The sequence below is a fragment of the Orcinus orca genome, chromosome 1 (assembly GCF_937001465.1).
Source record: "Orcinus orca chromosome 1, mOrcOrc1.1, whole genome shotgun sequence".
NCBI lineage: Eukaryota > Metazoa > Chordata > Mammalia > Artiodactyla > Delphinidae > Orcinus > Orcinus orca.
Genome location: NC_064559.1, coordinates 138,986,869 through 138,999,795, shown reverse-complemented (window position 1 = coordinate 138,999,795; position 12,927 = coordinate 138,986,869). Strand labels below are relative to the sequence as shown.

Sequence of the window (12,927 nt, the reverse complement as noted above, 5' to 3'; positions counted from 1 at the left end):
TCACTTAAACCAAAGGACAGAGCAACCAATAAAAATTAATAAGGAAACACAAGCTTTAAATGACACAATAGACCAGATAGATTTAATTGATATTTATAGGATATTCCATCCAAAAAGAGCGGATTACACTTTCTTCTCAAGTGTGTACGGAACATTCTCCAGGATAGATCACATCTTGGGTCACAAATCAAGCCTCGGTAATTTTAAGAAAATTGAAATCATATCAAACATCTTTTCTGACCACAACGCTATGAGATTAGAAATCAATTACAGGGAAAAAAACGTAAAAAACACAAACACATGGAGGCTAAACAATACATTACTAAATAACCAAGAGATCACTGAAGAAATCAAAGAAGAAATCAAAAAATACCTAGAGAAAAATGACAATGAAAACACGATGACTCAAAACCTATGGGATGCAGCAAAAGCTGTTCTAAGAGGGAAGTTTATAGCTATACAAGCCTACCTCAAGAAACAATCTTAAATAAACAATCTAACGTTACACCTTAAGGAACTAGAGAAGAACAAACAAAATCCAACGTTAGCAGAAGGAAAGAAATCATAAAGATCAGAGCAGAAATAAATGAAATAGAAACAAAGAGAACAATAGCAAAGATCAATAAAACTAAAAGCTGGTTCTTTGAGAAGATAAACAAAATTGATAAACCATTAGCCAGACTCATTAAGAAAAAGAGGGAGAGGACTCAAATCAATATAATTGGAAATGAAAAAGGAGATGTTACAACAGACGTGGCAGAAATACAAAGCATCCTAAGAGACTACTACAAGCAACTCTATGCCAATAAAATGGACAACCTGGAAGAAATGGACAAATTCTTAAGAAGATATAACCTTCCAAGACTGAACCAGGAAGAAACAGAAAATATGACCAGCCCAATCACAAGTAATGAAATTGAAACTGTGATTAAAAATCTTCCAGCAAACAAAAGTACAGGACTAGATGGCTTCACAGGTGACTTCTATCAAACATTTCGAGAAGAGCTAACTCCCATCCTTCTCAAACTCTTCAGAAAAATTTCAGAGGAAGGAAAACTTCCAAACTAATTCTACGAGGCCACCATCACCCTGATACCAAAACCAGAAAAAGGTACTACAAAAAAGAAAATTACCAATATCACTGATGAATATAGATGCAAAAATCCTCAACAAAATACTAGCAAACAGAATCCAACAACACATTAAAAGGATCATACACCATGGTCAAGTGGGATTTATCCCAGATATGCAAGGATTCTTCAATATATGCAAATCAATCAATTTGATACACCATATTAACAAATTGAAGACGAAAAACCATATGATCATCTCAATAGATGCAGAAAAAGCTTTTGACAAAATTCAACACCCATTTACGATAAAACCTCTCCAGAAAGTGGGCATAGAGGGAACCTACTTCAACATAAAAGGCCATATATGACAAACCCACAGCAAACATCATTCTCAATGGTGAAAAACTGAAAGCATTTCCTCTAAGATCAGGAACAGAGCAGGATGTTCACTCTCACCCCTGTTATTCAACATAGTTTTGGAAGTCGTAGACACAGCAATCAGAGGAGAAAAATAAAAGGAATGCAAATTGGAAAATAAGAAGTAAAACTGTCACTGATTGCAGATGACATGATATTATACATAGAGAATCCTAAAGATGCCACCAGAAAACTACTAGAGCTAATCAATGAATTTGGTAAAGTTGCAGGATACAAAATTAATGCACAGAAATCTCTTGCATTCCTATACACTAATGATGAAAAATCTGAAAGTGAACTTAAGGAAACACTCCCATTTACCATTGCCACAAAAAGAATAAAATACCTAGGAACAAACCTACATAGGGAGACAAAAGACCTGTATGCAGAAAACTTCAGATACTGATGAAAAAAATGAAAGATGATACCAACAGATGGAGAGATATACCATGTTCTTGGATTAGAAGAATCAATATTGTGAAAAAGACTATACTACCCAAAGCAATCTACAGATTCAATGCAATCCCTATCAAGTTACCAATGGCATTTTTTATAGAACTAGAACAAAAAATTTTAAAATTTGTATGGAGACACAAAAGACCCCGAATAGCCAAAGCAGCCTTGAGGGAAAAAACGGAGCTGGAGGAATCAAATTCCCTGTCTTCAGACTACAGTACAAAGCTACAGTAATCAAGACAATATGATATCGTACAAAAACAGAAATAGATCAATGGAACAGGATAGAAAGTCTAGAGATAAAACCACGCACCTATGGTCAACTAATCTATGACAAAGGAGGCAAGTATATACAATGGAGAAAAGACAGTCTCTTGTAAGTGGTGCTGGGAAAATTGGACAGCTCCATGTAAAAGAATGAAATTAGAACACTCCCTAGCACCATACACAAAAATAAACTCAAAATGGATTAGAGACCTAAATTTAAGACTGGGCACTATAAAACTCTCGGAGGAAAACATAGGAAGAGCACTCTTTGACATAAATCACAGCAAGATATGTTTTGATCCACCTCCTAGAGTAATGGAAATAATACCAAAAATAAACAAATGAGACCTAATGAAACTTAAAAGCTTTTGCACAGCAAAGGAAACCATAAACAAGACGAAAAGACAACCCTCAGAATGGGAGAAAGTATTTGCAAATGAAACATCGGACAAAGGATCAATCTCCAAAATATATAAACAGCTCATGCAGTTCAATATTAAAAAAAAAAACCAACCCAGGCTTCCCTGGTGGCGCAGTGGCTGAGAGTCCGCCTGCCGAAACAGGGGACACGGGTTTGTGCCCCGGTGTGGGAAGATCCTACATGCCGTGGAGTGGCTAGGCCCATGAGCCATGGCTGCTGAGCCTGTATGTACGGAGCCTGTGCTCCGCAAAGGGAGAGGCCACAACAGTGAGAGGCCCGCGTACCGCAAAAAAACAAACAACAAAAAACAACAACCAAAAAAAAAACCAATCCAACAATGGGCAGAAGACCTAAATATATATTTTTCCAAAGAAGACATACCAATGACCAAGAAGCACATGAAAAGCTGCTCAACATCACTAATTATTAGAGAAATTCAAAGCAAAACTACAGTGAGGTATCACCTCACACCAGGTAGATTGGGCATCATCAGAAAATCTACAAGCAACAAATGCTGGAGAGGGTGTGGAGAAAAGGGAACCCTCTTGCACTGTTGTTGGGAATGTAAATTGATACAGCCACTATGGAGAAAGTATGGAGGTTCCTTAAAGAACTAAAAATAGAATTACCATATGACCTAGGAATCCCACTACTGGGCATACACACAGAGAAAACCATAATTCAAAAAGACAGATGCACCACAATGTTTGTTGCAACACCTTTTACAATAGCCAGGTCTTGGAAACAACCTAAATGCCCGTTGACTGATGAATGGATAAAGAAGATGTGGTATATATATACAATGGAATATTACTCAGCCATAAAAGGAGTTAAATTGGATCATTTGTAGAGACGTGGATGCATCTAGAGACTGTCATACAGATTGAAGTCAGAAAGGGAAAAACAAATATCGTATATTAACGCATATATGTGGAATCTAGAAAATAGTACAGATGAACCAGTTTGCAGGGCAGAAATTGAGACACAGAAGTAGAGGAAAAACGTATGGACACCAAGAGGGGAAAGTGGTGGGGGGTGGCGGTTGTGGTGTGATGAGGTTGGAGATTGGGATTGACATTTTATACACTGATGTGTATAAAATGGATGACTAATAAAATAAAGATTTAAAAAAATTCAGTGTTTCAGAATTTTTTAGATGTACTATATCATTGTTCAGAGGGAAATAATCTGAATTTCCACATTATGAAACTAGAAAAAGAGCAAAATAAAGCCAAAGAAAGTAGAGGGAAGGGGAAAAGATAAGAACAGGAATTTATGAAACTGAAAATGGCAAAAATGATAGAGAAAATCAATGAAAACAAAAGGTGGTTCTTTAAAAAAGATAAAAAATTAGAATCCTTTCACCAGACTGACCAAAAAAGAGAAGGCAAATTACCAATATCAGGAATGAAGGAAGGGATATAACTACAGATGCCACAGACATTTAAAGGCTAATAAGGGGATTTTAGAAACAACTTTATGCACGTGAATTTGACAACTTAGTTGAAATAGATCATTTCTTGAAAGACAAAAACTACCAATATTCATTGAAGCTGATATAGATAACTGAATAGTATATCTATTGAAGAAATTGAATTAGTATTTGTGGCCTTCCAAAAACGAACTACTGGCCCAAATAGTTTTCCTGACAAATATTATCAAAAATTTCAGGAAGAGGTGATACCAGTTCCCTACAGTCTCTTCCAGAAAATAAAAGACAGAATACTTCCCTACTTATTTTATGCAGCCATTTTTAACCTGATATCAAAATCGTGCAAAGACAGTACATAAAAATAAGTTCACAACAGTGTATCTTGTAAACTTATATAAATCTTCAATAAAATATTCATAAAGTGAATCCAGCCACATATAAAAAGATTAGTACACCAAGAGCAAGAGGTATTTATCCTGGGAATTCAAGGCTGGTTTAATGTTTGAGAATTAATTGGTAAGTGTCATACACCATATTAGCAGACTAAAGAAGTAAAACCATATGATCATATCAACAGATACTGAAAAAGTATTCAATAAAATTCAACATCCCTGTAATATATGAAAACACTGAACTAACTAGGAATACAAGGAAACTTCTTTATCTCAATAAGAGGCATCTACAAAAAATTTCTACAGCTGACAATGATGAGAAAGTGAACCATTTCTTCCTAAGATTGGGAATAAGGCGAGGATCTTCACTTTTACCACTTGTTTAATGTACTACTGGAAGTCCTAGCCAAACTATCTGTTTGAAAATGACATGATTTTCTGCATAGAAAATCCCAAGAAATCTACAAAAAGAAAAAGATTCCTAAATATAATAAGTGAGTTTAGCAAGGTTGCAGTATACAAGGTTAGCATATAAAAATAAGTCATATTTCTATATACTGGCAATGAACAATTGTAAATATCTTTTAAAGCACCATTTACAATAGCTCCAATTTAAAAATAATAAATGCTTAAGTATAAGTCTAACAAAATATGTATAGGATCTGTATGCTGAAAGCTAAAACATTGATGAAAGAAATCAAAGATGATTGAAAATGAATCAAAAAATGAAATACATAATATGATCATGGATTGAAAGACTCAGTATAGTTATGATTTCTCTCAATAAACATAATCTCAAATCCTAGCAAGATTAGTTTTGTAGAAATAAACAGACTTTTAAAATTTATATGGAAAAGCTAAGAAACTTATAATAGCCAAAGCAATTCAGAAAAAAAAATGTTGAAAGATTTATACAGTCAGATTTAAGACTTACTAAAAAGCCACAGTAACCAACACAGTACGCTATTGATGAAAAAGAATCGACACATAGGTAGATCAGTTTTCAACATTGAAAATTTTCATTTTTCAACATTTCAAAATTCCAAAATTTTCAACATTGGAAATCCAGAGTAGACCCACATAGATATGGTTAACTGATTTTTGACAATGGAATACTATTGAATAGTACCATGGAATACTATTCAATAAAAAATTAGTAAGCTCTTAAAACACACAACATGGATGAAGCTCAGTTAGTTATGCTGTGCTAAATGAAAGAAGCCAGTCTTAAATAGGTGAATCCATTTATAAAATGTATGAATCCATTTTGGGAAAGGCAAAACTATTACTGTAAACCCTTTATTTGAATAGCAGGGGTCATGGTCATATCATTTGCCCTCCACATGGAACAAATGCATTATTTACATATAAAATATGCTTCCATGTTTTTTTCTTTAACCTTCAAACTCTAAAGTACATACTTCTACTTGGCCCCAAGGTGATTGTAAACATAAATGTGGACAATGAAATTGCATGGCTATAAGGTGACCATCTGAATGAAAACATTCTCATAGCAGAATCTCAGACTCTGGACAGTGTGTCCAAGAACCATTCCCACCTCCTACCATCCTTTTATCCCTACTTCCCCACCGTTGTTTGAAAAAGTCTTTACTTTTGGTAATCATTATTGTCAGTACAAAGGAGCCTTGATTTAGGAGACAGAAGACATAGGTTACTTTGCACAAGTCACTTAATATTTATGTTTGTTTTCTCATCTGAAAATAAGGATAATAATACCTGTCCTGCTTACTTCATTTGTAAAGATCTGATGAATCAATGGAAACCATTTTATGTGTTGTAAAATGGTTTGTAAATGTAAGGTATCATTACTATTATTAAACATAAGAAATAAACTAATATTTTGTGATACCTTATGGCAATCAAAGGAGTTTCAACTCTGAAAATTATTATAATTTCTAAAATTAATGCAGAATGAAAAATAAGGACTTGATAACTTCAAAGTTGATTACTCTCTAGTTTTATTACCATACACTATTTAAACTATTAATAGGATATAAGATATGTTATTACAGGAAATTTTTGGGTATATGGCTAGATATCAGTACAAATTCAAGTTCTGAAAATACCATCAGGAAGGATAGCAAGCAATATACTTATTAACAATTTGAATTATGAAAGAATTCAGTTTTAGTTAAAGCTGTAATTGTTTCTTTCTAGCAGTAGATGCCAGTAGAGTTCTTTTTAATAAAAATCAAATTGCCTAAGTACTTTGATAGCAACAGTTTGCTGGTCACAATACCATATATAGAAATATTGCTCTAAGGACTAAAGAGTCTACTTTTTCTAAGGACTTTGTAACAGATAAAGAGTTTTATTGAAGAAAAATGAATAAATTTTAAATGTAGTATTTTCTAGCTCTTCATCTAGTGAAGATTACTTTCTTCTTCTTGATATAGTAATTTTGTTACAAAGCTTATACATTGCTTTAAATAAATTAATCTTCGTTTCTAATTAGAAATCTGGAATATCTGTATGAAACTTAAGCAACATTGGATATAAGTCTGGCTAGACATGTGTTAAAAACAAATATCGTGGGGCTGAAATGTTAGAATTAGCTTGCACTTTTGGCAAGGGAATGCCATGAGTGTAGTATTTTGGGGAGGTTAATATGTCAGAGATGAGTGATTGAAAGGAGTGACTGGAAGCAGAGAAAACAAGTTATTTTAGAAATCCACATTTTCACTAATAAAAATGAAACTCAAAGAATGAATAAATTTAGTAACTGACTGAACGTAGAGAAAAAGAAGTTAAGTGACATTACTTCTATTGCTGTTGTCTTTATATATGAACAACTAGGTGGTCGTTGGATAATTTACAAATATGATCCTATCATAAATATAATTAAAATATTTTCAAGTGTTTGATTCTACTTAGACCTTTAATTTATTAAAACTGAATACTTCATATATTTGTTGAGTATGTAACTAGCACATGCACTGCATTTATGAATTCAAGTAATTCACAATTTGAGACATAAATTTATAAATAGCAAATTTTAACAAAATTATAAGATCATTGGAAACAGTGGAGAGAGCAGTTTATTTTTCTAGAAAGTATGTGGGAAACTTCAGTGAAAATGTGAAATTTTTGGTGAGCCTTGAGGATGAATAAAATTTTATACCAAGAGAGCAAGTCAAAGAATTCAGGAATTTTATGCACTTATGCCCATTCAGAGACAGTTCATCCTCTGTAGATGTTTATTGAAGACTGCAGACACCTGTTCAGGGTCTGTTTTGTATTAAGTCAGATGTTAATAAAGAAATTATTATTATATACACACATATTTATCAGAAAGCTACAATTTAAGAAGTTTGGTGTTGTAGATACTGTTACCTGTTTGTTTAGATTGATCTAATTTTATTATACAAAATAAAATGTACACAAATGAGCTGTTATTTGGCAAAATTCATTAGTCAATGTTTCCTCTGTGTGTGTGTGTGTTGTGTCCTAATTTGATTACATTATTATTCCTATTTATTCTATTTGTCATTATTGTCTCTATTTATTCTGTTTGTTAAACAGTAGGCACAAAATCTTGATGAAGACTGTTTTTAGATAGATTTTAAAAAATATCCTTCCTTCCTTCTTTCCCTCCTTCCTTCTTCCCTCCCTCCCTTCCTTCCTTTTTTTTCTTCCTTCTTTCTTTCCTTTATTTAAAGCTTCCAAAGAGAAAACCACACAAATTTCTCATCCTTTAATAAGTATCAGAAGGCAAGTACTCAGAATCATTGTTAAATGTCACAGGTTACTTTTTTCATGCAAATGGACAGTTTACTTTTAACCAAAGGAGCTGTTTCTAAGTGAGACCCCTAAATCAGGGATAGGTAAGCAGTAGTCCTCAGTGTTAAGTTTAAAAATTAACATGTCTCAGTCAACTAGAAGGATTTTTTTCCCTCTCAATTGAAATTTCTTGCTATGGCTTATTTTATATAATTTTAAATCTTATATAATTTTTTCAAATTTTAGAATGTTTGAAAATGTACTGCTGATACGCACTTGTCAGCAGGTTATGTTTGGTAAGCAATACTGACACACTAAATATAGTTTTATATTAGACTTTAGTCAGTGAGTTAGCAACATTGAGTTTTTTTAAGTGCTAGTTCAGATTTTTTTCGTTAAAATTTATGTGTTAAAATTTGTTTTGCAGGTGTTTTGTGATATCCCATACCAGCTTTCAGTGAAAAGTTAACTATTTATAAGGATTCATAAAATCTATACTAATCTGTATTAGCTGATTTCCTGGATAAAACACAACCTTTTCAACATATTATATTTGGAGAGTGGTTTGGCCTTCAGTTGTTTGTATAGGGTTGTAATACACGTTTAACTACTTTTCCTTTTTAAAAAATTTTTTTCAGCCTACTATCCATATGTAAAGCTTTATGTTTAATGTTCTCATTAACGTGTATATTAATATTAAAACACTCTTAAACATAGCCTTTTAGGATGATATTGCAAGTCTTTAAAATCTTCATCTCTAGTTGAGATGAACAGTTGTGCTAAGAAAGGCTCAGTAATGTGCTGTTTTATATTAACAGGAAACAGAGCAGCAGTAGTGGTTTGAATACACTGCAAACAGGAAGTTGATACATGCATAGCTCTTGGCTTCTGTGTAAGAAGTTGTTGAGCTCCTTCTGGAAATATTTTCAGTTACTTTAAATTAAGTGTAAATACACATGAATGGCAGCTTATAGAGAACTACCCTGTAATCAGTATACAGGTACAACTGCTCTTCAGAAATTGGAAGGTTTTGCTAGCCGATTATTTCATAGACACTCCAAAGGTACTGCACATGATCAGAAAACAACTCTGGAAAATGACAGCCTTCATTTCTCTGAACATACTGCCTTATGGGACAGATCAAGTAAGTTTTTTTTTTTTTTTTTTTTATGATACACTGTAACTAGAAACTAAAATGCTAATTGGAGTTTTAGAATGAAGCACAGAACTGTGTGTGTGGGGGGGTGTCTTTTTATGATTTGCCCAAGGATATTTTGCAAGGTAAAGTTGAAAAAAAATTACAAAAACTTGATTATAAGTTGAGCTGGATCACATAGCTCATCGTTTTGTTTTAAATGCGATTAGTTAAGTTGAATGTCAGTGGGAAAATTTTCTACAAAATTCTTACATCATTTCTAGTGTATGTTTTCTTTTAATTAAAAAAAATTTTTTTTGTTCTTAAGTGAAAGGCCTACATTTAAGAAAAATAATCATTTTATTTTAAAAAATATCTTGGATTTATAAGCCTTAATATTCAAAAGGGGCAAAAGGACTCTTGAATTTATAATTAAATTTTTGTTATGTTTGCCATATTTTATTTTTAAATGCATGTGTGAAAGTTACTTGAGTTTAACAAGCAGGATTTATAATACGAAAGCATAGTATGATTATTCTATGTGAAATCTTATATTTATAACATTATAAATATCAGAATCTTTCATATGGGGGGGAAAACTTGTTTATGCATGCATCACATTCTTTCCAGGCATGGTAAAATGTTTGGACTTAACTGCTTTGCTGAAATGGTGATACGTAATGATTTTTGTGACATGCACTTTTTAAAGGCTACATTTCACATATAAACAATACCAGTGCCCTCATTCCACATCTCACCTTGGACCCTCCCCAAGGTATTTTTGTTATTCTAATTAAAGGAACAATATAATTACTCTTGGTACTTTTTAGTGTGTTTGATCACCAAATAGCACTGTTTTGCCTCTTTCTGTTTACATACTCCATAGCAGTTAAGGAAGAAAACTCAGCTAAAAGAAAAGCAACAAAAAACCAAGAATGGCTTACAAAATTGACTCTTTTGTTTATATAGTACCTTCATAGTTCCGCAGAAGTTTATTTGAATTTTTTTTTTATTGCATTAGAATTTTTTACCTTCCTCAAGCTATTTTAGGGAGAAAGTAAAGAACATATATTTGTACAATTTTTTTTTACTTTATAGGTTTTGATTATTTATAATTAATCCTTACTATATAGCAAGTTGATGGATGAGGAATCTCAAATATCTTCAAGGTAATGAACTGTTGAGTATTGAAATAATAGTATATTATTAAAATTTACCATGAAACAAAAGTTTTTTATTCATTTTACTTGCCCTATTCTGTTAAATTGCAGTCTCCTAAGCCCTTTTGGAAATCATTTTTATGCATTTCAAGGACTTTTAATTAAACATTCAGTGAGGAATGAGGACAGTACTGAATTAGTACACTAATCCCTGTTTCTACAAATAGTGGGTGTTTAGTAAATGTATCTCAAATGGATGAATATCATGGGCTTTTAATATTTAAAAGTTATGTTTGAATTATACTCTCACCATTTTTAAATGTGTGGGGCTTGTAACATTTTCTGAGACACATTTTAAAATCTAGCAATTGAAGATAATATCATGAGCTATGATTTCTTTTGGAAAAAACAGACTGATAAAATGCTGTTAACATTTTTCTTTATGGTGATGCCACAAAATAAAATAAATAGAATCACAGTGCACAGTGAAATTAGGTGCAAACCTTGTAGCCATTCAAATGATAGGTATGATATAAGAAATGCTTAAAGAGTAACTAAATGTTCATGAATCAAGCATTCTTTCACTTTCTCTTTCATATCCTCAAATATAGAAATAGACACAATAATTTTTTATATGTAGTGATGAGAATGGTAAGCATGGTGTTCTAGTTTCTTATTATGGAATGTGTTGATATAGAGGAGAAAATATGGATACAACAGAAACAGAGGAATCCTTTTGTATCAAAATTCCAAGGTTTATTTTCGTGATGAAAACACAGATTTTTATTCATTTATAGTGTGAGTTATGGAAAGAATTTTGACAGTATGAAGTTTTCGTACAAACCACATTCTTCAAAGCTACTTAAAACAGTTTACTTGCATGACTTGTTTGACAAGGAAAAGGAATGTAATATCTCCTGATGATAAGCTCTCTGAGTATGCTTGTTCCAAAAGTGTGATTTAAGAAATCAGCTAAGCACAGAAACTACATGTAATTTTATAAAAATTAGGTTTGTGAACTACTGAGTAAAGATTAATTACCAATCTAGGCATGTATGAAATGTAAGAATTTTAATCCAAGTTTCTTTATTCTCCAGTGACATTAAATATAGGAAGAAATACAAAATAAAGGCCACACAGTGGTTTCCAGGTGCCTTAAATGTTTTATCTTTTACTACTAAATTAAGTAATAGGAATTCCTGTTTGATAACATAAATATTTAACAGCTGATTCCATGCACATATAAGTACTTGAAGTTCACCACAAAAACATAAAGGAATTCTTTTTATTCTGACTCAGAATGAATGGGAGTATTGACATTCATTGAGTCCTCTTTCTAGCCAATTTATTTTGGTTCGCTTTTAAATCTTTCTTTGATCATAAATGGTGTGTTGAGTTATATAGTGCTGAACTTAATGGAAGTTTTGCACATTTTAAATCTTGGACTTTATAAATTTAATGTCTAATTACAATATTTTAAGGACTGAATAAACACCATCAAATGCTTTACCTATTCTCCTTTCCCATGAATTGACAGGCTATTTCTGTGGCAGATACAAATCCATATCAGTGAAGCTTAGATTGAAATACTATATTGAACAAATGAACAGTTTTGAATATGGATTTTTTTAGGTAGAATCAGAGCTAAAGTGGTTGTAATAAACCACTTTAGTTAGTTTTACCTTTCCAAAACTCATACAGTCTTTAAGGCAGTACACTCCCATGCTTATTTCTTAGTCCACTAAATCTGTATCATTGTAACTTCTAAGCTAAAAGACCGCCTACATTCTCTTTTCTTTTCTTTTCTTTTTTTTCGGTACGCAGGCCTCTCACTGTTGTGGCCTCTCCCGTTGTGGAGCACAGGCTCCGGACGCGCAGGCTCAGCGGCCATGGCTCATGGGCCCAGCCGCTCTGCGGCATGTGGTATCTTCCCGGACCAGGGCACGAACTCGTGTCCCCTGCATCAGCAGGTGGACTCTCAACCACTGCGCCACCAGGGAAGCCCTTATCTTTTCTTAAAAAAAATTTATTGGAGTATAGTTGATTTACAATGTTGTGTTAGTTTCAAGTGTACAGCAAAGTGAATCAGTTATACATATATCCACTTTAAGAATCAATATTGTGAAAATGACTATACTACCCAAAACAATCTGCAGGTTCAATGCAATCCTTATCAAATTACCAATGGCATTTTTCACAGAATTAGAACAAAACCTTTACAATTTGAATGGAAACACAAAAGACCACGAATAGCCAAAGCAATCTTAAGAAAGAAAAACGGAGCTGGAGGAATCAGCCTCCCTGACGTCAGACTATACTACAAAGTTATGGTCATCAAAACAGTATGGTACTGGCACAAAAACAGAAATATAGATCAGTGGAATAAGATAGAAAGTGCAGAGATAAACCCACACACCTATGGTCACCTAATCT

General features: G+C 32.8%; 1 protein-coding gene across 2 annotated transcripts in view; it reads left to right on the top strand.

Annotated features, from left to right (window-relative positions):
* Positions 1–12,927, top strand: part of PRKACB (protein kinase cAMP-activated catalytic subunit beta) — a 143,207-nt gene that overhangs the window by 53,897 nt on the left and 76,383 nt on the right. The window contains exon 1 of one of the 2 annotated variants that reach the window (XM_004262948.3): positions 9,067–9,343. The exons of the other annotated variant lie outside the window; for it this stretch is intronic. Within the exon in view, the coding sequence (XP_004262996.1) occupies positions 9,160–9,343 (184 nt within the window). The 5' untranslated portion in view covers positions 9,067–9,159. Of the gene's footprint in view, positions 1–9,066; positions 9,344–12,927 lie in introns of those variants that run through there. 2 annotated transcript variants of the gene reach the window in all.